This window comes from Acipenser ruthenus, chromosome 32 (genome assembly GCF_902713425.1).
Source record: "Acipenser ruthenus chromosome 32, fAciRut3.2 maternal haplotype, whole genome shotgun sequence".
Classification (NCBI taxonomy): Eukaryota; Metazoa; Chordata; class Actinopteri; order Acipenseriformes; family Acipenseridae; genus Acipenser; species Acipenser ruthenus.
The window spans coordinates 11867048-11894777 of NC_081220.1; the positions used below are offsets into that span (position 1 = coordinate 11867048).

The 27730-nt window shown below is 42.4% G+C and overlaps 1 protein-coding gene across 3 annotated transcripts in view; it reads left to right on the forward strand.

Annotated features, from left to right (window-relative positions):
• The first annotated feature begins 3394 nt into the window (after nucleotides 1-3394).
• The window catches only part of LOC117965087 (CREB-regulated transcription coactivator 2-like), a 30653-nt gene continuing 6317 nt past the window's right edge, over nucleotides 3395-27730 (forward strand). The window contains exons 1-12 of one of the 3 annotated variants that reach the window (XM_059006440.1): nucleotides 3395-3606; nucleotides 11060-11161; nucleotides 12923-13039; nucleotides 17929-17990; nucleotides 19900-19974; nucleotides 21421-21521; nucleotides 22274-22300; nucleotides 22557-22639; nucleotides 22824-22873; nucleotides 23534-23766; nucleotides 26071-26552; nucleotides 26933-27700. In XM_059006440.1, the coding sequence (XP_058862423.1) occupies nucleotides 3451-3606; nucleotides 11060-11161; nucleotides 12923-13039; nucleotides 17929-17990; nucleotides 19900-19974; nucleotides 21421-21521; nucleotides 22274-22300; nucleotides 22557-22639; nucleotides 22824-22873; nucleotides 23534-23766; nucleotides 26071-26552; nucleotides 26933-27700 (2256 nt within the window). In that variant the 5' untranslated portion in view covers nucleotides 3395-3450. The remainder of the gene's footprint in view (nucleotides 3607-11059; nucleotides 11162-12922; nucleotides 13040-17928; nucleotides 17991-19899; nucleotides 19975-21420; nucleotides 21522-22273; nucleotides 22301-22556; nucleotides 22640-22823; nucleotides 22874-23533; nucleotides 23767-26070; nucleotides 26553-26932; nucleotides 27701-27730) is intronic. The other 2 variants (XM_059006441.1, XM_059006442.1) reach the window with 2 other exon arrangements.

The following is a 27730-nucleotide window of genomic DNA, read 5'->3' on the forward strand; positions in this document are numbered from 1 at the left end:
ATAAATAGCTTAGTTCTGAAGCCAGTGTAGCGGAAGGCGTATCTGCTCCACAACGGAATAACTGAAGACATCACAGGTTGCAGTTCAAAGCAGCTAAAACTGCTATTTTTATTGAAACTGGAACAGCAGGCAAAAGTACGCTCTTTTAGCAAAAGGATAATTAGCTCAGTTAGGCAGCGCCAACAACACAACCACAACACAACCCTGAGCTGCGCACAGGCAGCTCCTAAATAGGGATTCCCCTCAAGCCCTATTGGCTTACACCACACACGGGTACATTTACATACACAAATCACAGTGCCGCTATGTGACAAGCAGGCTGTAGTGGATGACGTCAGGCCAGAAAGAATCACACAGACAGGCAGTACTGATGAGTGAAACTGAGACGCTGCGGCGCTCAGTATTTTATTAACACACAGAAAATAAAACGGTTGAACAAAACAGAAGACAGGACACGGCACTTTATGCCAAAATCAATAGACAAACAAAATGGAGTAACACTTAAACAAACAGTGGACGAACAGACAAACAAACACCGCGAGTAAAAATAAACTTCTATTTACTTGGTTTAGTTTTTTTTAATTCTCTCCTCTCCACACCCGTTCTCCACTCACCGAACACACAACCCAGAGTGAGTGCTTTGTACATCTATATATACTGTTGTGCCGGGATTCAATTACTAATTAATTATTCACTTGAATCCCAGCACGTGAACTAATTCTGTGCAACCCCGGGCTCATAGATTAAATACTTTAAATGCACATGAAGTGATGTGCAATCCCCGTGCCTAAATACAATTATACATTTTAAACACTCGTGCTCATTACCCACATTAAATCCCGTGTACCAACTACAATACACCAACATTAACACACGCAACATACAACATAAAACATAAAACACAAAAATACACACAGGGGCGGGGCACATTGCCACACGCTAACACAAACCCCTATGTATAAACAGCTGCACTATGCACGTGACACCCTAGGCAGCATGCTAGCACTGCCTAGACACAAAACACGTTTCCACTCACAGACTCATGCAGGGCGACACACAGACGACGGGAAAGACAGGACAGCACACACACACACTCAATACATGAACACTAACACTCCTGCTCTCCCCCCTCCCCATCGTCCAGTCCCAAGCAGTACCAATTTTTGATCTCTTTTGACCTGGCACTACAATAGTATTGCCTACAAAGGTGCTAGAAATTTCAATATGATAATACAGAACCACATTCTAGAAAAGTCTAGAAAATGCTGAATTGTAGGTGAACATTTTTAGAGAGTACTGTCATGGTACTGTCACAATGCTCATTCGTTCTGGAAGAAGAAGGTTCTCCGAGATTGACTGCCAAACATATTCAAAGTGAATTGGCTGCAAGTGGGACTGGGGTTTCCATTTCAACCATAGGTGGAGTATTGCATGGTGAAGGTCTCAATGATCGCAGGCCAAGGAAAAAGCCACTCTTAGGAAAATGTGACAAGGACAATCGCTTAAAGTTTGCAAAACGGCATTTGAATGATGGATGGGAGTTCTGGTCAAAGGTTTTGTGAGTGATTGTCACACGGCTAGCTGAGTGGTGCCGTCAGATCCAGGAAATGAATAACACAGGACAAAACAGATGAGATGAAATGATGAAGGCGTTTGCTTGCGCCGGTTTATTGTAAAATAAAAGGTTTGATCAAAACAAAACACAGGACACGGCGCTTACGCCAAAATAAATAGACAAACAAAATGAACAGACACTAACAAACAGGGACAAACAAACACGGTGAGTACAAACACCTCTTCTTCTTCTTCTTCTTCTTCTTCTTCTTCTTCTTCTTCTTCTTCTTCTTTTTGTTATCGTTTACCTCCTCTGCACACCCGTTCTCCACTCACCGAACACACAACCCCAAGTGAGTAAAACGTGCATCTATATATACTGTTGTGCTGGGATTCAATTACTAATTAATTATTCACTTGAATCCCAGCACGTGAATTAATTCTGTGCAACCTCGTGCTCACATATTATATACTTTAAATGCACGTGAAGTGATGTGCAATCCTGTGCCTAAATACAATTATACATTTTAAATAACTTGTGCTGCACACACCCATTTATATCCCGTGCAGCCATATCTATACACCAACATTAACACACCACACGCAACATACAACACAGAAATGCACACAGGGGCGGGGCACATTGCCACAGTGATGAAACAAAAATTGAGACATTTGTGGTTCACAGTGATAGTCGTTACGTTTGGAGAAAGTCTGGTGAGGTGTACAAAGAAAAGAACACCATACCTACTGTCAAGCATGGAGGTGGTAATATCCTCCTATAGGGCTGTTTTTCCTCTAATGGTACAGGAAATTTTGTTCCAATACAGGGTAAAATGGATTCTATAGCATATCAAATGATATTGGCCAATCATCTGAAACCCTCCGTTACAAAACTTGGTTTGAAGCGCAACTGGACGTTCCAACACGACAACAATCCAAAGTACACATCAAAATCTACTTCAAAAGAATAAAACCAAGGTTCTGGAATGGCCTCATCAAAGTCCCGATCTAAATCCGATTGAGAATCTTTGGTATGTGTTGAAGAAGGCTGTGCACAAGAGAAATCCTCTGAGTTTGAATGAACTGAAACCATTTTGCGTTAAAGAATGGTCAAAAATCACTAAAGAATCATGCCAAAAGCTCATTGACAAATATCCTAATTATTTAAAATAGGTTATTATTGCTAAAAGTGCCTCAACTAGCTATTAATTTCACTTTCCTTGTCAGGGTATGAATACTTTTGAATTATCATTTTTGAAGTTTTGCAAAAACATTGCTGAAATAAATCATTATAGACATCTGTTTATTGTAACTTTTTTTCTTCATCCACAAAAGCAAAACTTTTTATACAAAATATTTTTCCTATAATTTTTTTTTTTTTTTGAGAAATTTCTAGAAATTATAAATTTCCATTGAGGTATGTAAACTTTTGACTACAAATGTATATTAATTGGTGCCCATGAAAAATGATACTCGATGGAATTTGAGTTCAATGCCTCATTGTCAGTTTTTTCCTGTACAGTATTAGCTGCTTCGGGTTACATTTTTACTGTATTTAATGCAGGGCTGCCTATCATGACTATATTAATAGTTTTCAAACGATTATATCCGAAGACGCTCCGGAGACGATACGAGTGATCTTCACCAACAAGCTCTCCTGTGCAGTTTCATGTAAATAAACTACATTTCCCAACACCACACTGGGTTGTTTAACTGCGAATGATAGGCCTCCGCGCAATGCTCGCTGGGGACTTGTAGTCCTTTTCACGCTCTAACCCCTCGTCTCACAATGGCGTTCCTCGCGAAATTAACTACAAACCCCATGCCGCCCTGCGCTGTGTTTCCAGGGAGCTCCCCCTGTCCCTCCCCGTCAGATCACTCTCACAAATTAAGATGTCTGCAGCGGCCGAGGGCGGTAACGGACCCGGTCCCGGTTCGGGACCCTCTAACCCGCGGAAGTTTAGCGAAAAGATCGCTCTGCACAACCAGCGACAGGCGGAGGAGACCGCCGCCTTTCAGGAGGTCATGATGGACATCTCTTCGACCCGGGTAAGAAGAAGACGGGAGTGCGGCTGGGTGGGAAGGAGGAGGGAGAGACAGTCGGTGCGAGAAGACAGGCCTCTGCTTGGGGTCCGATGAGTTCAGAGACGAGGGGCTGCCTGGTTACCGTGGCTCGGTTGAAACTCAGCCGCATGTGTTGTGAATAGTTCCTGAATTAAAGTATTTGGCGCTTGTTAGTCGGTGAGACTGCGGTGCGAGGGCATCTTGTTACGATGGTGACAGAGTAGAAGAAGCGACCGAGTGAAGATTCACGCCGCTGTGTTCACTGTCTGTAGTTTTGTCTCTGCTTGGGTACAATGAGAGTAACCTACCTGTTGCTCGCCTGCCTTCCTGCGTCAGTTACGAGTTTGAGATTTATAGCAATTCTGCTTCTAAAGTGGCTATTTTTATTTACACGCAGGATGAGTTATTACTTATTATTTATTATTTAAAAAAAAAAAAAAAAAAAACAGCCCAGTCCTAGATTACACCGATTAGAGAGAGTTATAATTTCGTGGTTTACAATCCTGTGTTGATGAATTACAAACATGAGAGAGAGAGATAGAACATAAAACAGCTTTAATCTTGAATGGAGTTACGTATTTTTTTTGTAACCTTTGTTAGCCAAACAGCATTTCTGAGTAACTCGGATTTGAATTCATTACAGTGTGTTGGGCGAGTTGCCAGATTTTAGTATCCATCATTAGGAAAGACAAAATGCAAGCGCCGGTTCCGGGGAGCGCTTTACATTTATTTTATTTTATATATATATATATATATATATATATATATATATATATATATATATATATATATATATATATATATAATGTGTGTGTGTATATACTCTTCAAAAAAAGAAACGTATAGGGGTTTTAAATGTACTTTTTATAGCATTAGTATGGCAGTTTGCATATTAAAATACAGTTCCAAAAAACCTTAACCTGTGCAGAAATCATTAAGACATTCAAAAAAGTCACTTTCAAAGGTCAAACAGAGTTCATTAACGGGTATGCCCACCATTGGCATCCATGATGGCCTCTTCCTGCCCATGGATCGAATCATAGCCCGGATAAACTACCGGGGAATGGCAGCCTACTCTTGCTTAAATGCCTGGAAAAGTCCTTGTAACGTCTGTGGCGCGGGGTGACATTGTTGCACATGTCAGTCAAGCTCATCCCACAAATGCTCAATGGGGTTCAGATCTGGTGATCGAGACGGCCAGGGAAGCACTTGAACATTGTTCTGAGTGAGGAAAGCTGTGGTGGCCCGGGCTGTGTGTGGTCGTGCTGGAAAATGACAATGGTTCATGAATGGGATCACATGAGGCTGTATCATCGCGTGACAATAGCGCTGAGCTGTCAGGTTGCTGAACATGAACAAGGTTGGTCTGCCGCTGCCTGAGATTGCTGCCCACACCATGACTCTCCCACCACCAAATCTGTCAACCTGTAGCACACAGCTGGCTGCAAAACGTTCATGACGTCGCCTGTATACCCGGGCTCTTCCATCTGCACGTCGAAGCAGAAATCTGCATTCATCACTCGACACCACGTTTCTCCGTCTTTGTATGGGTCATACTCTGATTGACTCCAGTGAAGTCGTAGTCGACGATGTTGTGGTGTAAGAATCACTCCTCTAACTGGCCTTCTTGCTTGGATACCTGCCTCCTGAAATTCTATGCATTCCTGGTACTGTAGATGTTACAGAGGTTGCAGTGGTGAACCTGTCACGTGAATGATGTAGGCATATAAATCTGGGCAGCTGTTGTCACACGTGGTCTACCGGATCTTGGGCGGTCAAGTGTTCTTCCACGTTGCCGGTATCGGTGCCAAAGTCGTCCTATAGTGCTCTGGGAAACATTCAGACGCCGTGTCACGGTGGACTGAGATTCACCGGCTTCCAGATGTCCAATAGCATTATTCCGTTGAGCCTCGGTAAGTCTAGGCATAACTTCAAATGTGTCTACAGCGAACACCAATAAGGCATGCATGCTGATAACCGTTCACTTTTATAGCCACTTCTCAGCATGCTGACGTGTCGTTTTGGCGTACATCATGCGTTTTCGATCCTGACAATGTGAGACACTGTCAGCAAAACGTTTTTAAATAAAATACAGTTCTTTTGATCAAGTTTTGTTGCAATTTTTAAGATATTGAAGAAAAAAAATCTGCTGTGCGTTTCTTTTTTTTTGAAGGATATATAAACATTTTTGATGGAGGGGAGTGTATTATAATTGTTGTTGTTATATATTTGTATTGTATGCAGTTTTTGGTGGAGCTATTAAATCACCTGCTTCTGTTCATGGTGAATGCAGAGCTTGCAAAGCAGGTGAAGTTAACCTGTATCAGTGCTGAAGTTCAGTGTTTTAAACATTCAGCCCCATATTAAACTGAATCATCTCAGTTTATTTATATACATCTTCTGAATTTAAACACTGTTTTCTTGTTGTAAATCAGTATCTTTCACATGCTTGAGTTGGGACAGATTGTGGGTGAGCATCTGCAAATACTGACCAGGAGCTAGAGGAAAACTAGGGAATGTTGCAGTAAAAAAAGAAAACCAGGTATTTATAAAGTTTGAAAATTCAAACTAGAACAATCCAACTTAACCATGTCCTGAGTCGGTTCTGACTCGAGTACATCAAGCCCAGATTTCATCTGTATCTTGTGACCCTGACAGTGTGAAGCTGCACACTGTGTTTGTTACACCGGTGTTTCCCAGATCAGTTATCGAAGTCTCGCACCAATCGCTTCTTTACAGCTGAATAGGGCTGCTACGATTAAATCGGAAATCGATTTTGCAATTGGTTCCATTCCTCATTCGATATAATGTACAGTGATGTATGCATGTTGTGGTAAGTAAATAAATTTATTATGATTACAATGGTGATGGTTTTAGGCAGGGATTTCCGCATTGTGTGTTTCACAGATAGTGAAGGTTAGGTGATACAGTATTAACAAGATGCAATGCGTGATGCTGTATTAAAAAAAATATCATAAAGTCGTGTCTTGTTTATATAGATTACATTCCAAAGTACTGTAATCTGTTTGGAACAAATATTTTAGTAACACCCTAAAGTGTATGTGGGCGGTACAATCTTTGATATTTATTCGAACTATTTGATTTTGTGTGTGCAATTAATCGATTGCTATTTGGAGGCTTAGCTCACAGCCGTACAGCTGAGGTTTGAGAAGCTGTGGTACATGAAACAGCTTTTAAGAAGAATGTTGGACGGATTGAGGCTGTCTTAAACCTGGTGCCTGTTGGGTTTCACTAGGAGGTTCCTAAGGACCATCTGTCACATCTCCACAGCACTTTGCTTTTGGGTTAGATTGGATAATTGAGTCCAAATATATTTCTCTGTGCTGCTTTCTAGAACTTCGGTTTAAAAAGGTATACTGCCACTAACCACTAGAGCCACACTGCTTCCCTCCTCAGCTCTAACCATTAGAGCCACGCTGCCTCCCTCCCTCCCAGTCCCTCCTCCGCTCTAACCACTAGAGCCACGCTGCCTCCCTCCTTCCCAGTCCCTCCTCCGCTCTAACCACTAGAGCCACGCTGCCTCCCTCCTTCCCAGTCCCTCCTCCGCTCTAACCACTAGAGCCACGCTGCCTCCCTCCTTCCCAGTCCCTCCTCGGCTCTAACCACTAGAGCCACGCTGCCTCCCTCCTTCCCAGTCCCTCCTCGGCTCTAACCACTAGAGCCACGCTGCCTCCCTCCTTCCCAGTCCCTCCTCCGCTCTAACCACTAGAGCCACGCTGCCTCCCTCCTTCCCAGTCCCTCCTCCGCTCTAACCACTAGAGCCACGCTGCCTCCCTCCTTCCCAGTCCCTCCTCCGCTCTAACCACTAGAGCCACGCTGCCTCCCTCCTTCCCAGTCCCTCCTCCGCTCTAACCACTAGAGCCACGCTGCCTCCCTCCTTCCCAGTCCCTCCTCGGCTCTAACCACTAGAGCCACGCTGCCTCCCTCCTTCCCAGTCCCTCCTCGGCTCTAACCACTAGAGCCACGCTGCCTCCCTCCTTCCCAGTCCCTCCTCGGCTCTAACCACTAGAGCCACGCTGCCTCCCTCCTTCCCAGTCCCTCCTCGGCTCTAACCACTAGAGCCACGCTGTTTCCCTCCTTCCCAGTCCCTCCTCTGCTCTAACCACTAGAGCCACGCTGCCTCCCTCCCTCCCAGTCCCTCCTCCGCTCTAACCACTAGAGCCACGCTGCCTCCCTCCTTCCCAGTCCCTCCTCAGCTCCACTAGAGCCACGCTGCCTCCCTCCCTCCCAGTCCCTCCTCCGCTCTAACCACTAGAGCCACACTGCTTCCCTCCTTCCCAGTCCCTCCTCAGCTCCACTAGAGCCACGCTGCTTCCCTCCCTTCCAGTCCCTCCTCGGCTCTAACCTCTAGAGCCACATTGTTGTTTGTTCTTGTGCATACTGGTACTGATAATATGGCCCCATATTTCTGCAATAGATTACCAGCAGTGTGTATTGGTTAAGGTTTCTTGTGATAACTGGAAGCCATAATATAAATGTTTACACTGACAGAGGTACTGTTATAGCAATGCCATTCTCATCCCATTGCAGCTTCCTTTGTGCTTCCATTCACTTCACCCCAGAGCCACATTGCACTTACTTTTGCAGAGTGACTGCTGCATTGCCATAGAAGGCTGAGCAGCTGCACCACCAGCACTTGCTAGTTTGATGTTTTTACAAAGTTACAGTGTCCTCTAGTCACCTTAGACCTTTCATTTAATTTCCAAACGCACAGTAATAAAATACTGTCACTAAGCTTGTTTATTTAATTGTTTTTTTATTAGCTCAAGCAGTTATTTGCCCCTCAGGGCAGTCCGGGGCATGTTTGCATGAGTTCCGAGGTTGATGAAGTTAAACAGCCTCCCCACCCCCCTCCCCTCCCTCCTTTATTGAAGCTTGTCTGCACAGTTGGCAGGCACAGTCTATAATATCTGCAGGGCTGGCTTGAAGGACACATTGTAAAAGTGCTTCAGAATGTGTTTATTATATTACACATCTCAGGGTGATATAAAAATCCACTTTATGACTTAGTGTGAGCCCCTCAAGTACATGGTGCTTCCAGTGAATCTCCACTAGGAGCTATTGATTGCCACCACATGTCCCTATATTATTATTATTATTATTATTATTTATTTCTTAGCAGACGTGCTTATCCAGGGCAACTTACCATTGTTACACGATATCACATTATTTTTACATACAATTACCCATTTATACAGTTGTGTCTTTACTGGAGCAATCTAGGTAAAGTACCTTGCTCAAGGGTACAGCAGCAGTGTCCCCCCACCTGGGATTGAACCCACAACCCTCCGGTCAAGAGTCCAGAGCCCTAACCACGACTCCACACTGCATGCACACATTATGGTGAAGGTGAATTGGAATTTCGTAATGGTCATTTATTTGAAGCTTGCAGATACTCAAATGCTACACAGGCGGCCAAGCTGATAGTCGCATGAAGGAATTAACATTGAAAACACAGAATTGTTTTTCCTACAAGGGCTCAAACTCCCAGAGCGAGTCGCATGTGTCACCTGCGTTCCTTCAAAGAGAAGAGCAGCATGAAAAGAGTGCAAGAGACACCCCTATATCGCCTATGAGAAGTAATCTTAATACCAAGTTTCATCACAACTGCGTGAGCGGATTTCTAGAGCTGTAGGAGAGGTATGAGCGTCTGCACTGTATCCCTGTCACTGCAGGCTTCATCAGTACTGCTTGAATACAGTGCTGTCTGCTCTGAATGGGCTGTGGATGCACAGCTCATATCGCACTGTTATATTACTTTGACATTAATATATCCTTGTTATCAATTAGGGATGTCACGGTATACCGGTTTTACGGTAATCCGCGGTATAAACTGCCACGGTTTTGAAACTGCAACCATTTTTCTATACCAGGATTACCAAGTTCACACGGTTTAAGGTGATATGGGCGTGTTTTTTTGTTCACTGTTTGTCCATCGGTGAGACACTGTGTTCATTAGAACCCTGACATCAAGTTGTGAAAGCTGCCATGCATGAGATTATCCATGTAGGCTATTAAATAAGTGACGTCCTATTCATAAACCGCCCTGCTAAACAATGATTGCTAGCAAACATGATTAATGATTAGCAAACATCATTAAGTTTTGCACTCTGCTGAGAGAAATGTTGTTGAAGCTGACACCCCGGGATCCTTCAAGAAGCTGCTTGATGAGATTCTGGGATCAATAAGCTACTAACAACTAAACGAGCAAGATGGGCCGAATGGCCTCCTCTCGTTTGTAAACTTTCTTATGTTCTTATCAGTGGGTGGGCACCGCATGTTTTAAAACGCACTCGGTTGGTTATTGTTAGGTAACACTTTGCTTACTTAACTCGGGTTTTCAACCTTTTTTTGAAACCGTACCCCTTCTGTCGGGAGGTTTCAGCTAAAGTACCCTTTACAATTTTCGCTCACTGAATGGTTTCACAGTTGCAATAAAAGGCAGAATAATCTGGCTAACACTTTTCTTTTTTCTCCCGTTTATTAAATATATAATTTTACACAACGGTCTGAGACTGATAAATTGCTGAGACAGAAAACCAAACAGTAAGCTTCATTCTTAAAACTTGGATGTAAAGAATTAAAAGGTAGTATTTAGGAATCTTTCGCTTTCTATTGGGAAAAGTCCTTATACATAATACAAAATAGCCTGCACTGTAAATGTTTATCACGTTACTATTTACTTCCCACCTCAGCATAATTGTGTGCCTTTTAAAATGTTTGCAATATGAAAAACATTAACCTCAAGATAAAACTATAATTAATTACTAAGAATGATCCAAAGGGACTACCATTAAAAAATTCAAGATCATTATAAACTCGTACTTTCATTTTTATTTGTGCACTTCTGAGTCGTCCTGCGTACCCCCTATGACCCTTGGAAGTCCCTCAATCTGGTACATGCTGTGTCTCAATCAACAAAAGTATGGCTAAACAGAATAAACAGAAATGTTGCTTGTGGCAGTGAAACCTTCACACAGGCATGGCTGTTTGTTATTGCATTGGCTCACGAATGTCTCGTTCAGCCCAGGTCAAAGCACGTCGACCCACATCCTGAGGCACATGGTGTCACACTACACGAGATTGTGACCTGGGAAGCCAGAACCCAGGTCCGGACCCGTGTAGGAGTGCCAGTGTGAAAGGGGCTAACGGATTTTGCTTCCCTTTTGTACATGTGGCCACTCCCCAATTAGCACTCAGTTACCTAATTGGGGAGTAGCCACTCCTGTGATTGCTGGCAGGGACAGAATTAACCCTATCCCTGCCAGCCTTACTCCCACATACACACTTTACACATGGATCTTTAATAATTCAAGTACGTTGTGTGCCATTGCATTCTAGAGATTGACTGGTCTGGAAGACAGTTGAATCAGAGCCTTTGTGTTTGATTTGATTGTTTTCTCCGTTTTGTCTTCAGTTACAAGCCCAGAAGGTGCGGCTGGCCCGGTGTCAAGGCACCTACTATGGGGGTTCCCTTCCTAATGTCAACCAGATCGGGAACAGCACCAGCGAATTCCAGGTAAGCGACACCTGTAATCTCTCTAGGGGCCGGGTTTTCAAAACTTTGGTAATCAGATTTCCTCGTTTTGATCTGGATTATATTGTGCAATTGGGTTTTTCAAAACTTCAAAATGCGAACTGGATTATTGTGATCCGGATTTCGTTTTGGTAATCCAATCTCGCTTTTAATCACGGTTAAGTCTTGCAATTGGGGTTTTCAGAATTTAAAGAGGAGATCACGATTACTTTGATCTAAAATACCAGGATTATTGTGATCCTACTGCAGAGGTGGATTTAGCTTTTAAATGATCATAGAACAGCGATAATTTGTTTATTGTCATAGCAAACACACACTGTGTCCAAATAGTGTTAGAATATAATATTTATGTATTTATTTAAGTTTTCTATCCATGCAAGCAAAAAGCAAAACACTTATTTAGTGGTATAGCTTTAATAAAAAAGCATACGCACACGCCTCCTTAAAGCTCGTCTGAGAGATGCTGGACTCCCGACCGACGAGGAAGACGATGAAGATGTCTCAAAACACGTCCTTTTTTCAAAAGTGTTATTTTTGTTCAATTTAGATTTAGTTATTGAATTTCTGCTAAGTAGACATACATAAAATAACCATTATTTGCATGCATTATATGTGCACTAACATTAAAAGTGATTTAGATTTTGTTAAAATAAATAAATAAATAAAGTTGTGTATTGGTCATTTACCATGATCATCTTTATTTTATTAAATTAGGTTATTTCATAAATAAGGCCTCTTTAAATAAATAAATAAATAAATAAATAAATAAACCATTAAGAACTAGCCTATTCAAAAAACAGGATTTCATAATTGTGATTATTTGTTGTCTGGTTAAATGTAATCCAGCAGTTTTGAAAAAAATCGGCCCCAGGGGTAATGAGATATTCAGTTAACAAGGGGTCTGAGTGGAGTTAAAGCGCAGGGGTCCCCAAGGGTGTCCCCTGGTAAAGGCACGGCTGTGTGGTGTGTAGGGTGAGTCGTACAGTCAGGAAGGCGCGGGGGTCCCCGAGGGTCTCCCCTGGTAAAGGCACGGCTGTGTTGGTGTGTAGGGTGAGTCGTACAGTCAGGAAAGCGCGGAGGTCCCCGATGGTCTCCCCTGGTAAAGGTACGGCTGTGTTGGTGTGTAGGGTGAGTCGTACAGTCAGGAAAGCGCGGGGGTCCCCGAGGGGGTCATGACCACAGTATTTGTTTGCTGATGTTTCTGTGTCCTCAGTATAGTGTGTACAGTATGTATTGGATCTTGACACCAGCAATATAGCAAGTGGTGTATTATGAATTCAGACTAGCAGTAGTGGTAAAGCATGCAGCAGATGCCTCCCTGCACCACAGACCAATAGGGAGGCTGAATCTTATAAAAGTTTCCCTTAGTAAAATCAAAGTGTACTGAAGCACAGTGGAAGTATGGTAAAGCATAAGTGTTGTAAAGCCCATCGAGGTATGGCAAAGCATAGGTAAGCATGACAGGGATATAAATAACACCCCTATTGTATAGCAGTTTCACCCATTCCAGGATTTTAATACAGTGTGTACAGGTAACAAGCTCAGGTGTGTCACTAATCTAGTAAAACCAGAAATGGATCAACTGCTGTGCAATGGGAGACTTGTTTCCATCCTTGCATTGTGAAGAGGTTTGGTGAAGCATATTTAACAACATGGCAAACCATGGTAAACTTCTGCTTAGTAAAACCATGGGGTGGAAACTGCTGTGGCGCTTCTGACTGTTTCCTCTCTCCATTGTGTAAGCAGGGCCCTTTCCATTTAAACCTGGATTCAGCTCGCGGCGCACGGCACCATGGCCTGCTGGACAGAGCGCCCCGGGATCGCCGGCTCATGCCTCCCCTGCGGCACTACCGCCGGCAAGTATCCTTCCTGCAGGAGCACGGGTGTGAGGGATAGGTCTGAATTGAATGAAACTTGCCTGGGAATATTATATGGATTGAGCTCTCTACGGAAATCAGGTGCTGGCGAGGGTCATTGCTGCTAATTTACCATTCAGAGTGAAACACGTGCAGAAACAGCTGCTTGGGTTTGTGTGGATCGCTGTTCTCCCCAGAGTCTAAGAAAAGCAGCGATCATCACAAACCCACGCAGCTGTTTTCACTCATTTCGTGTGGAATGGTACATCAGCCCAGTCAACAGCAATGACCCTCGCCTGATTGTCAGCACCTGATTAATGTGGAGAGCTTAATCATAATTATCAAATCATGATTTTGTGCAGCACTAATGTATATACTGATACCACATGTTTTGGGGTAAAACTAAGTACAACTGTAGCACAGTCATTCTGCATTGCATTAAATCAGAGATCTAGGAAGGTATTTCCTGGGATACTGCGAGCACCTTGCAAAGGAGCATACGGACAGCTGGAAATTAAATCCTCTATATGCATGGCTGAAATCGTGGTGCACACAGGAAGGCTTCACCTTCCTTGAACATTGGACCGCATTCTACAACAAGGATTATATAGGAGGGACGGACTGCACTTAAATTAAAAGGGAACCAATCTACTCTGAGAAAGGATCATCAAGGAGGTTCAGAAGCATTTAAACTAGAAAGGAAGGGGGAGAAATCAACAAAAAAACAGAAGGGAAACTACATCAAAACAAGGGCAGCAACTCATGTAAGACAGACATTAAATGTATTTATCTAAATGCTGGAAATTTCAGAAACAAAATGTTAGAACTTGAAGCTACTGTACTAACAAGTAACTACAATGTGATCGGTCTTACAGAAACTTGGTTATCCGAGAGTGATAGACGAATATAATATTAGTGGGTATGCACTGTATAGGAAAGACTGGTAGGGCAGAAGAGGCGGAGGGGTAGCGCTATACATAAGAAATAGTCTAGAAGCCCAGGTGTTAAATCTGGAAGACAAAAACAACACAGAATCAATGTGGGTCAGAATAATGGACAAAACATCCATGGATAAACAATGGCTATTTTTTTAAAATGTAGTACTAGAGGCACAAAACAATTATATCCCAAAAGTAGAGAAATCTAAATCTAAAACAAAATTGCCAAAATGGTTTAATAGATCTTAAAATATATATATATATATATATATATATATATATATATATATATATATACACAGACGTGCTCAAATTTGTTGGTACCCCTCCACAAAAAACGAAGAATGCACAATTTTCTCTGAAATAACTTGAAACTGACAAAAGTAATTGGCATCCACCATTGTTTATTCCATATTTAATAGAAATCAGACTTTGCTTTTGATTTTTTATTCAACATAATATTGTAAATAAAAAAACAAATGAAAATGGCATGGACAAAAATGATGGGACCGCTAACCTAATATTTTGTTGCACAACCTTTAGAGGCAATCACTGCAATCAAACGTTTTCTGTAGCTCTCAATGAGACTTCTGCACCTGTTAACAGGTAGTTTGGCCCACTCTTCCTGAGCAAACTGCTCCAGCTGTCTCAGGTTTGATGGGTGCCTTCTCCAGACTGCAAGTTTCAGCTCTTTCCATAGATGTTCGATAGGATTCAGATCAGAAGGCCACTTCAGAATAGTCCAATGTTTTGTTCTTATCCATTCTTGGGTGCTTTTAGCTGTGTGTTTTGGGTCATTATCCTGTTGGAGGACCCATGACCTGCGACTGAGACAGAGCTTTCTGACACTGGGCAGTACGTTTCGCTCCAGAATGCCTTGATAGTCTTGAGATTTCATTGTGCCCTGCACAGATTCAAGGCACCCTGTGCCAGGCGCAGCAAAGCAGCCCCAAAACATAACCGAGCCTCCTCCATGTTTCACTGTAGGTATGGTGTTCTTTTCTTTGAAAGCTTCATTTTTTCGTCTGTGAACATAGAGTTGATGTGACTTGCCAAAAAGCTCCAGTTTTGACTCATCTGTCCAAAGGACATTCTCCCAGAAGGATTGTGGCTTGTCAATATGCATTTTAGCAAATTCCAGTCTGGCTTTTTTATGTTTTTCTTTCAAAAGTGGAGTCCTCCTGGGTCTTCTTCCATGGAGCCCACTTTCGCTCAAAAAGCGACGGATGGTGCGATCAGAAACTGACGTACCTTCACCTTGGAGTTCAGCTTGTATCTCTTTGGCAGTTATCCTTGGTTCTTTTTCTACCATTCGCACTATCCTTCTGTTCAATCTGGGGTCGATTTTCCTCTTGCGGCCGCGCCCAGGGAGGTTGGCTACAGTTCCATGGACCTTAACTTCTTAATAATATTTGCAACTGTTGTCACAGGAACATCAAGCTGCTTGGAGATGGTCTTGTAGCCTTTACCTTTACCATGCTTGTCTATTATTTTCTTTCTGATCTCCTCAGACAACTCTCTCCTTTGCTTTCTCTGGTCCATGTTCAGTGTTGTGCACACAATGATACCAAACAGCACAGTGACTACTTTTCTCCATTTAAATAGGCTGAATGACTGATTACAAGATTGGAGACATGTGTGATACTAATTAAAGAAACTAATTAGTTTGAAATATCACTATAATCCAATTATTTATTATCTTTTCTAAGGGGTACCAACAAATGTGTCCAGGCCATTTTAGAATATCTTTGTAGAATAAGCAATAATTCATCTCTTTTCACAGCTTCTTTGCTTTATTCTATGACATACCAAAGGCATGCAAGTATACATGATAAAATAGCTTTTAATTTCATCACTTTTCAGGAGGAATGAAGCATTATTTCAATGAGCTGTAAGGGTACCAACAAATTTGAGCATGTCTATATATATATATATATATATATATATATATATATATATATATATATATATATATATATATAAATTCCGAGAAAAAAGGCACTTTTACAGAGCGTTTAAAGGGACCAAGAACAAAGTACACAGAAAGAGTACTTGGAACTGCAAACACAAGTCAAAAAGGAAGTTAGAAAGGCCAAGAGAGAGATAGAAATGAGCATTGCTAAGGGAGCTAAAACCAATTCCAAAAAGTGTTTCCAATATAACAGCAAGCGAACATTCAGAGGAGGTAAAATGTTTGAGATACAAATGGCAAAATCATAGATGAAGAGAAAAAAATAGCAAATACATTAAATGATTACTTTTGACAAGTTTTTACAAAGGAGGAGACGGACAACATGCCCCACATGTCGACCTGTTCCTATCTAGTTTTAAATAACTTTAGCATAACAGAGGCAGAAGGGTTAAAGGGACTAGGAGCTCTTAAACAAATCCCCTGGGCCGGATGAGATCCTCCCAATAGTACTCAAAGAAATGAAAGAAGTTATTTACAGACCGCTAACCAAGATCATGCAACAGTCTCTTGACACAGGGGTTGTACCGACAGACTGGAGAATTGCAAACATAATACCGATCCACAAAAAGGGAGACAAAACCGAACCAGGTAACTACAGACCAATAAGCCTGACTTCTATTATATGTAAACTTATGGAAACTATAATAAGATCCAAAATGGAAAATTACCTATATGGTAACAGTATCCTGGGAGACAGTCAGCATGGTTTTAGGAAAGGGAGATCGTGTCTAACTAACCTGCTTGGTTTTTTTGAGGATGCAACATCGACAATGGATAATTGCAAAGCAAATGGCATGGTTTATTTAGATTTCCAGAAAGCTTTTGACAAAGTCCCGCATAAAAGATTAATTCTCAAACTGAATGCAGTAGGGATTAAAGTAAATGCATGCACATGGATTAGGGAGTGGTTAACATGTGGAAAACAGAAAGTACTGATTAGAGGAGAAACCTCAAAATGGAGCGAGGTAACCAGTGTTTTACCACAGGGATCAGTATTAGATCCTCTGCTATTCCTAATCTTCATTAATGACTTAGATTCTGGTATAGTAAGCAAACTTGTTAAATTTGCAGACGACACAAAAATAGGAGTGCCAGCAGCAAAGGTCATTCAAAATGATCTAGACAGCATTCAGAACTGGACAGACACATGGCAAATGACATTTAATAGAGAAAAGTGTAAGGTACTGCATGCAGGTAATAAAAATGTGCATTATAAATACCATATGGGAGATACTGAAATTGAAAAAGGAATCTATGAAAAAGACCTCGGAGTTTATGTTGACTCAGCAATGTCTTCATCTAGACAATGTGGGGAAGCTATAAAAAAGGCCAACAAGATGCTCGGATATGTAGTGAAAAATGTTGAATTTAAATCAAGGGAAGTAATGTTAAAACTTTACAATGCATTAGTAAGACCTCACCTAGAATATTGTGTTCATTTGTGGTCACCTCGCTACAAAAAGGATATTGCTGCTGTAGAAAGAGTGCAAAGAAGAGCGACCAGAATTGTTCTGGGTTTAAAAGGCATGACATACGCAGACAGGCTAAAGTAATTGAATCTATTCAGTCTTGAACAAAGAAGACTACGCAGTGATCTGATTCAAGCATTCACAATTCTAAAAGGTATTGACAATGTCGACCCAGTGGACATTTTTTACCTGAAAAAAGAAATAAGGACCAGGGGTCACAAATGGAGATTAGATAAAGGGGCATTCAGAACAGAAAATAGGAGGCACTTTTTTTACACAGAGAATTGTGAGAATGGCCTCCTCTCGTTTGTAAACTTTTAGGTTCTAAATCTGCGGGCAGTAAATGGTACAATAAATGTCCCATCCCCCATCATTCTGTTTCAAGGCTGGTCCACCAGAGTTTTGATCACCAGTGTTTTTATATGTATTTTATTTGTATGAGAATTCAGTAGGCTTGTTTTAATGATCGGCTATTGTTCTAGTCCCTGCATTGCCCTTAACTGCTGTGATTCAGATTGACAGCTCCCCCTACAGCTCAGCGTATTTATCACCGCCTCCCGATACCAGCTGGAGAAGGTAAGAGACGAGAAACAAACCCTCTTTGTAATGCAGGTCACCTGTTCTAATGAGCTGTCAAAGGAACATATCCTTATGTTGCTTTCTTCTGCTATTCTGTTGTCTGTCTGGCTACTGTTGCTTTCTGCTAGTCCAGTTGCTCTTTAACCTCTGCTGGTCATATTCTCCTGGTTCCTTAAACAAACAGCATCCTAGTCTTGGTCCTCAAACATGTCTCCTCTCTAAGTGCAGCTGGTACACCAGAGTGTAATCATTAACCCGTTCCCCTGCAACACTCTGCAACGAGTGGATGTAAGAAAGACATCAGGTAGAAGTGTCACGTAGAACAAATGTGCTGTTTTATTTTTCATAGACTGGACAGGATGTTGCAGGGAGACAGATTAAAGGTTGCACGCATTTGATTAAGCAGAATCTGACTTAGCAGCTGGTGGTGCGTTGCTGTGAATGGGAGCCTTTAGGGCATTTATCAAAGTTGTACCTGTTATCACAGGACACAAGTTTGGAATTTGCAGAAATAAGGTTTTTGCACAAAATGGGTTTGGCTAAGCGGCGTGGGGGTGTAACTTCAAAGCAGCGTGTTGGTCTTCAGTTCTCAGCTGCGGGGACAGAGTTTATCGTTGCTTCAGTTCCCGCTTGAGGACTGAGCAGTGGAAGATGAACGGTCTGCTTCACGCCAGCGCATCAGGATGTCTCCTCTTATATTTTCTTCTTCTTCTCATTTCCTGCTCCTCTCTTCTCTTTGACAGGAGAACTTTTTCCTCTTGCTCCCGTCTCTCAGTCTTTCCTCGTTTTTGAATTTTGCGATCAGCCTGTCTGATTTAGAAGCATCTAGTAAAAGTAATTAAGAAATGGTTACCTGAAATGTGTCTTGGGAACACACTTGCGTTTTCGTGTCTTGGGAACACACTTGCGTTTTCATCTCATTGAGAACACACTTGCGTTTTCATCTCATTGAGAACACACTTGCGTTTTCATCTCATTGGTGTTGAATAAAGCAGAGGGCTTAGAAGTAGACTCAGGGTGCAGCAGTCAGAATGGACACCCTATCCTGTAAAGTCCAACTTCCTTCATACAACTGGACAAAAATGAAAGTAGATTGAAATGATTGTCCCTATCCCCTTCATGGTGTCATTTGAATGTGTGTTTTTTTTGCAGTTATTCTTAAAGTGGATTGAGCTGAGTTCATGAGCTGCTCTTTAGTTTAGTGTCCTGTGAAAGACATTCATGTGTATAACTTAGGCTTGATCAGCCAATGTTTTTATATTAGTAAGTGCCAGCACCATATAGTACACAGCTGCGTATCCTTATGAAAGTTTCCCACAGTGTTATAAAGCATTGTAAATCCCAGAGAGGTATAGTAAAGCAGACGTAAGCATTGTAAAGCACAGAGAGGTATGGTAACGCATAGGTAAGCATTGTAAAGCACAGAGAGGTATGGTAACGCATAGGGAAGCATTGTAAAGCACAGAGAGGTATGGTAAAGCATAGGGAAGCATTGTAAAGCACAGAGAAATATGGTAAAGCACAGGTAGACATTGTAAAGCACAGAGAGGTATGGTAAAGCATAAGCAAGCCTTGTGAAGCCCAGAGCAGTATGGTAAAGCATAGGTAAGCCTAGTAAAGCACAGAGGTATGGTGAAGCAAAGGTAAGCATTGTAGAGCACAGAGAGGTGTAGGTTAGCATTGTAAAGCACAGAGAAGCATGAAAATGGGATCTGATGCTGCACCACAACTGCTGTGTGTCGTGTGAAATTGATTTATTGGTCAGTCACTAATCGGATGAAAACTGAAGTCAGTAAAACATACTTTGAATATGTTGCCCAGGCAGAATCTCTTTTCAGGAATCCATTTCCTAATTGCCTTTCCACTGATCCAATCACTTAACGCCCTGTTTCTGTTAATCACAAAGGAATTTGCAATGGCCCAGCAACTTTCCAATGGACAAAGGACAATTGTTCAGACTGCCTTCCTCCGCTCTCAACAGGTGAAGCTATTTTGTTTGTGGTTAAAGGATAATTCCCCACCTCGGTGAGAGAAAAGGGGAACTTTGCAGAACACTGTTCACAAGAAACGCATTCCCTGATCTGAATCCCACGTGGTCTGTATCACAGCACTATATGTTTTTTTTTTCTATTTGTATTTATGAATTATGGGTCATGATTTCTCCACTTGTTCGCCAGGATATTTCTCTTTTGAGCACCGTAGTGTATCCAGATCAGTCCTGGTGCTCTGACCGCAATGAGGTGTGTGTGTGAACAGAAAGCCAGCATTGCTGCAGGAGAGAGCATGGTCTGCACACACTGCCATGCTTAGAGACATGTCTCCTGGTGAATGCTCCTGGTTTAGCAGATGATTTAACTGTTGATTCATTTAAAAGAATGTTCTTTCCCCAAGTCTACTCATCCTACTTTCTATCCTAGAGACAGCCAGCTAGAGCACCCCCGGGTATATCAGTCTGTATTTAATGAATCCAGAATCTGAGTACTAATCCAAATCTGTTCAGATAAGTGATTTCTGCTGATCGTAGTCTGTGCCATACTAAACATGCCTTGGCCTTTATGATTTTCTATTTCATCAGACATCAATAACCAACCTTGCTGTACATGTTTATGTAACTTCAGTTGGCTCTTGGGCATTTTAAAGTTATTGTTCGAATGATGACTAAGCTTTTTACTTTAGGAAATCCTGAGATTAAAGGGTCTTGACTGTTCAAGTCACTCTGAGCAGCACAGTGTCCATTCCTATTCTGCAGCTGCTGACAGTGCGCATTTCATTTTGACAGAGTGGTTAGGATTATAGGTCAGTTGCTGTTAGCGTGGGCCTAATTGTACATTCAAAATGTTGCTCTATTGGTTATTATAATGTGCTGGCAAATGTTCTGTTTTAACCCCATGTGAAATGTGGAATCATTCACTTTGACTACATGAATTTCAACATTTGCTTGCATTTACTGAAAACCTTTTCTTGATACTCTTCCGCTTATCTTTTTATGGCGTTTCTTGAGTCATTCTTATAGCAATTACTCGTTCTGTTTTTTTAATTTTATTTATTTGTTTTAATAAAGGTGCTTTGACTACATTAAGGAGCTGCTCTTCTGTTTCAATTTCCGGCCATAGATCTATGTAGCGTTGGCTAGATCAGCCCAAGTGTCTATATATTAGTAAGCACCAGCTAGTCTGCAGCAGTGTACAGCCAGCAAAACAAGAGAACTTGAGGCAGTGGCAGATCACTAGGGTGCTGGCTCTTTAATGAAGCACCATATGTACAGAACTGAAGGGCTGCTCCTGAACTCAGGTGAAAGCACCTTTTAAAAACAGATTATGAAACAAAATTGCAATAAGAATGATTGCAAACATCATGCAAGGTTTGAGGTGGCTTGCTGCTTTTGCAATCTGAATTCACTGGAAATGTTTATGGCTTTCCTCTTCAGAACAAACTCTGACTCTGCACTGCACACCAGCGTCATGAACCCCAATGTCCAGGACTCTTTCAACTGCGGCCCAGGGCTGGCACCCCAAAATAGGAGAAGCGGTGAGTCCGGCTCCCCTAACACTGCAGAGAGACTGAAACTCAGAGGGCTGATCTGGGGATCACATGAAAATAACAAAGATTTACTGTTGTGAACTGCACTACCCTGCATCCCAACCAATAACAAGAATTCTCTAGATTGTAACACGTCCCATTGGCACCTATTGGCAGCAACTACACTTGGAATTTCAGAGCGTGTTGATCTTGTACGATGTCAATGACAAAGCGCTGATTCATAATGCGTGCAACGTCCTCTAAACTGGAGGGTTCATGAAGGATGATGTGTAAAGGAACAATGTCTGACAGATGCTTTGTGACACACCATTTTTCTCCCCACTAGAGGGTTGTTCAATAAACACTTATTGACATTCAACCCAAGGAGAGACTAGAACCTGCCCTGGATCAGAGTCTCTATAAACTGGCCCCAGATCAGCTCAGGGGAGCAGTCAGTCATCTAAACATGACAATTTAGCAGAAGCATGAATTATTCACATGGGTATTCCCATATCCATACTTGCCTACAGAGACCCAAAGTTAAAACAATGTCCGTCTTTCACACTCTGTATCTCACAGACTGCTCCTTTGTTATCGGAGTGGAACTGGTGATCCAGTGTATCCAGCAGCCATTATATTTCTGCCCTGATCCAGTATATTCAACAGCCATTATATTTCTCAATGCCAGAACTTGGGTCCTACAGGTGGAGATTGTAAAAGCTTAGAAAATGAAACTATTTTTTGTTTTGTTTTTTCTCCAGGATTGGCAGATGCTGAAGGTGGCAGAAGTATGTGTTTTTATTAACTTTCATGTTGATTTCTTTTCACTTTGACTGGGGTGACCCTTCAAAACAAATTCTCATGCTGAGTTAGTCAGTGTCTACGATGTGGTTTTCTTTCTCTTATTAGACTTTTAGCTAAGAAGTTCAAGTAACATGATGAAGTTCACCCATCTGGTTCCACGGTCGAGAATATTTTTGTTTAGCCTTTTACAGTGCCCTTTAAACTCGGTCCTTGTAACTGTATCTCTCTGTCTGTGTGCAGTGTACCCCTACCCAGTGCCCCCCATAGAGGAGAACATGCTGGATGAGAGGAAGCAGCTACTGAAGCCCTGGGACACGAAGAAGGTAAGGAGAGAGTGGGAGAGGAAAAATATAGCATTCATTTACCACCAGTCATTGGAGAAGGTCATTGGTGTGGGGTTTAGGATTTGCCAGTTAGCAATAAGATAGTGTCTGTTTTTGTGTGTGTGTGTGTGTGCGTTCACGTTGGGTGACAGATGTTTATTAACTTCTCTTGTCTCTGCTTCAGTTTCCGATCCTGTCTTCTCGACCGAAGTCCTGTGAAGTACCTGGCATCAAGTAAGCGTCACCCATAACGATTCAGTGTCTTCATAGAAATAAGCCAACGCCATCTAGTGATCTGCCACTTTGCAAACAAGTTTCCTTTTGTTTTGCTGGCAATACACTGGCTGTGCACTAGATGGCGCAGGTGCTTACTAATATAACTGCGGCTGCCTACATTGCAACTAGAACACTTGTCTTTCACAGCATATTACTGTATTGCTCAGGTCCTTGCATTGGTTACCAGTGAGTTACCCAATTGATTTTAATATTGCCGTAAACATAAGATCCTTCATGGATTAGGGCTGTCCATTTTCCAAGAACTACTAACTCCATTTAATTCTATTCATTCCTTGAGGTCAGAAAATGAAGAACTTTTAATTGTGCCAAAAAATAGTCTCAAATTGGCTGGAGACAGAGCTTTTTGCTGTTGTGCTCCTTGCCTGTGGAACTTGACATTAAGCAGGTTGAAACATTTGATTCTTTTAAGTCTACATTGGAAACATTACTTTTTGAAATGTGCTTTTCTATAATCAGTTGTAGCTGGAGTGTATTGTACATATGAGCTCTCTCTTATGTTTTGAACTTGTGATGGGCGCTATATAAAAATGTGTATTGTATTGTAGCCTGCAAATGAAGGCTCTACTTGCCAGTAATGCAGTCTCTCCTTCTCTTCAGTATCTTCCCGTCTCCGGAGCAGCATTCCAGCAGCGCCCTCATCCCGTCCGCTCTGAACACGGGGGGCTCTCTGCCAGACCTGACCAGCCTGCACTTCCCCTCCCCCCTGCCCACCCCCCTGGACCCCGACGAGCCCCCCTTCCCCAGCCTGAGCGGGGGCAGCAGCACGGGCAACTTGGCCAGCACCCTGACCCAGCTGGGCTTCGGAGTGGAGTCAGCCTTCCTCTCGCAGGGTAAGACACCCCCGGGCTGCCCTCATCCGTTCAGCAACATGTGTTATGAAACAGCAGCTCAGTGCGGCTGTGAAATAACAGGCAGGCCTTTATACTGAGGGATGGGGTATAACTGCCATAGGCCATATACTTCCATTCCTCCAGCACTTTCAGGTAGGAAGCCCTTTGTTACACAGCAAGTTGTAAATGCATGGAATAGCCTACCAGGTGAAGAAGTAGGATCTAAAACACTGGGAACATTACAAAAAGATTAGATTGTGTGCTTTTAAATGAGATCCTTCCCAGTAAGGGAGAATGGTGTGCTAACAAGGGACGAGCCTTGATGGGCCAAAAGGCCTTTTCTCTCGTTCCCAAACTTTTCATATTTAAGGTGGAACACAAACAGCAGCCTAGTAACTATGGCTTCCGACTGCAGTGATGCAAAGAGGGGCCGTTGTATTTCAGTTATCTAAACCCCATCAACTCCCCAGTAATGTTGTTAAAGCTGACACCCTGGGATCCTTCAAGAAGCTGCTTCAATAAGCTACTAACAACCAAACGAACAAGATGGGCCGAATGGCCTCCTCTCGTTTGTAAACTTTCTTATGTTTTTATAGGTAGCAAGCAGTGTTTTTTTAGTTAACTGTAACAATAACGAAAATGTCTTAACGAACATAAATCATATCCTTTAATAGTAACTAAAACTAAAACATAATGTAAAACGATAACGAAATAGTAACAAAAAATAAATAATAACATTTCGTTAGTTAGGCTTGCTACTTTTCAATTTGTAATCGGTAAACATCGAATTCCCAAAAAAGTTGTAAGGGGGGCTTGATTAGGGCGGGGTTTAATAATTTAGCACCAGTAGACTCTGGTACTAAACTTTCAAAACAGTTTAGCACCATTTTTCAAAGCAATTTGCACCCGTCAAGGATGCTGGGTTCATATGCATCAGGGCAGAAAGGTTTTTAAAATTTAAAATGTTGGCACATGAAAACTCACGCTCACAAGCTGCACTGCTTAATGGCAGTGTCAGAGACGACGACAACATATAAAAAATTATATCTTAAATAAAATGCTTAAGTAAATGTCTTTTTTTTAAAACTCAAGTTTAAATGTAATGGCGCTCAAACATCGACACCTCCTCTCAAGCGAGCTTCCACAACGCCATGCCCCTTACATCCCTCTTCTCTGATTGGACAGCTAAATCGAGAGCCCTGCTGTCATTGGTTGTTTCAAATCTCCATTAAAAGAAAATGATTGATATTTTGAACTGGAGTGATTCCACCTATCGCTGTCCGTGTTTTTTTTTTATAAAATCTTGAAGCAGCCAATGATAGCGCTAGTAGAGATGGACTTTTAGTGAATTGGAACCCTCCGGCCTTAAGTGAACTATGGGGACTGGTATTTAATTCTGGTCAGCGATGATAAGCTCAGTTACCTGGAGATCGCTGACCGATCCCAGAGACCTTGAAACTCAATAGAAAACCAGGAAGTTAGGCAGGTGTGGGTTACAGCCAGGTGATATGCTTGACCTTGTAATCGTGAGCACCCTCGCTGCCTACATGAAACATGCTTTCCTGTTAAATGTGCTGACGGTACGCATTTGCGTGTTCAAAACAATATGGAAGTCTGCATTTGTTTTTTATTGGTGTGCATGCGTACCTGCATAGCGGTCTTGTGAACCCCTGATTATAATGAGAGATGTTTCTTTCATGGTGTAAGGACTTAGCACTTTATAGTCCCAACAACACAGAATGTGTCTCTTATACCAGAAGGTTCATAAGGGGCATTTCTCACAGTACATACATATTTTATGAAGAGATGAAATTTATTTTTTATTTTTTTTTAACATTAAAATGTATGTGTATCATTAATTGTTCTTAAAACCAGTGAACAGCACAGGAACTTACTTTGAGTTCACTTCAACAAAAGAATGTCATCATAATCCAGATATTTAGCACAGAATATTTTAATTTCGTTATTTTATGCATTATTGTAACACTGGTTATATCTCAGACTTAAATTCACTTGAACTGGTGAGACAACCTCTCTCGGAGGTTTTACTTTTATAATTTGAGGAAATAGAATTCATGGTTGTCTAGCACAGTTGTTTTTATTAAATTTAGGATTGGGAAGATGTAGGAACAACTTTAACGCCACACTGGATGCAACTAAATGCAGCAAAAATGTTTGATTTAATAATACCAAATGACCAGGGATTTGGCATTTCACATAATGTCTAACTACTGTTTTCACAATATGCCTGTAACATACATACATAACATATTTATTTATTTATTTTTCTCTCTTCCTCTCCAGGGCCGTCATCATTACAGGGTTCCTTTAGCAACCCCTCCCTCCAGTCGTCGCTAAGCAACCCCAACATCCAATCCTCTCTCAGCAGCCTGCCCTTCCAGACTTCCTTTAGCAACCCCTCATTGCAGTCCTCCCTCAAGTCCTCCCTCCAGTCGTCGCCTAGCAACCAGTCCCTGCAGTCATCTCTTAGCAACGCCTCCCTACTCTCCTCTGTCAGTAACTCCTCCCTCGGAAGTCTGTCCATCCAATCGACTGCCAGCAACCCCAGCTACAGCAGTGGGGTTGGCTCCTCCTCCTCTTCCTCCTCCTACTCTCCAATGATGATGCAGAGCCAGCAGCAGCCTCCGGCGGTGTCACTCAGCACGTCGCCACGGAGACGGGCTCCGCTGAGCCCCCTGCTCCTCCCACTGGGCGGAGATTTGCGGCGGCACCACCCCAAACAGTTCTCTCCTACCATTTCCCCCACGCTGTCCTCCATCACACAGGTAAACTGGGCAACTTGGGTTTCATGAAGGAAACATATACTGTACTGCATCTTTATACTGTACAGCACTGCATCTGTATACAGCACTGCATCGTTACACTGTACAGAACCACTTACTGTGCTGGGGATCTGATAGCCAGCTAATTCAATACAGTCTAGTATAGAGAACTCGGTGCTGTACTGGGGATCTGAGAGCCAGTTAATTCAATACAGTCTAGAATAGAGAATTCAATGCTGTACAGGGGATCTGAGAGCCAGCTAATTCAATGTAGTTAAAGGGGTGATAACATTGCTCGTTTCCTTGTAAGAGTTCTGTAAGGGTCCTGTTTTGCCGTTTCTTTTCTGAAACACTGCTAACGTGACCTATTTCTACTGCTGCAGGGGGTTCCCCTGGACACCAGTAAACTGCCACCATACTCCTACAGCCAAACACACCCGCCTATACCATCCCAGCAGCCAATGCAGCAGCAGCCTTCCCAACAACCTTTGCAACATCCCCAGCAATCCTTGCAACAGCAGAATCAACAGCAACAACAAAGGCAGCAACTGCAACAGCAGAATCATCAGCAGCAACAGCAGCAGCAGAATCATCATCATCATCATCAGCAACTGCAGCAGCAGAATCAGAAACAACTGCAGCAGCAGAATCAGCAACAACTGCAGCAGCAGAATCAGCAACAACAACTGCAGCAGCAGAATCAGCAGCAACAACTGCAGCAGCAGAATCAGCAGCAACAACTGCAGCAGCAGAATCAGCAGCAACAACTGCAGCAGCAGAATCAGCAGCAACAACTGCAGCAGCAGAATCAGCAGCAACAACTGCAACAGCAGCAGAATCAGCAACAACAACTGCAACAGCAGAATCAACAGCAACAACTGCAACAGCAGCAGAATCAGCAACAACAACTGCAGCAGCAGAATCAGCAGCAACAGCAGAATCAACAGCAACAACTGCAACAGCAGCAGAATCAGCAACAACAACTGCAGCAACAGAATCAGCAGCAACTGCAGCAGCAGCAGAATCAGCAGCAACAACTGCAGCAACAGAATGCGCAGGAGCCAATGCAACAGCAACAGTTTCACTATCAGAATCCGCCCCGAACGCCTCAACTCAGTCAGTCCCTCGTCTGTGATTTAAATCTGTACAATGTGAGTCTCATTCCTTGCATATAGTTTTTG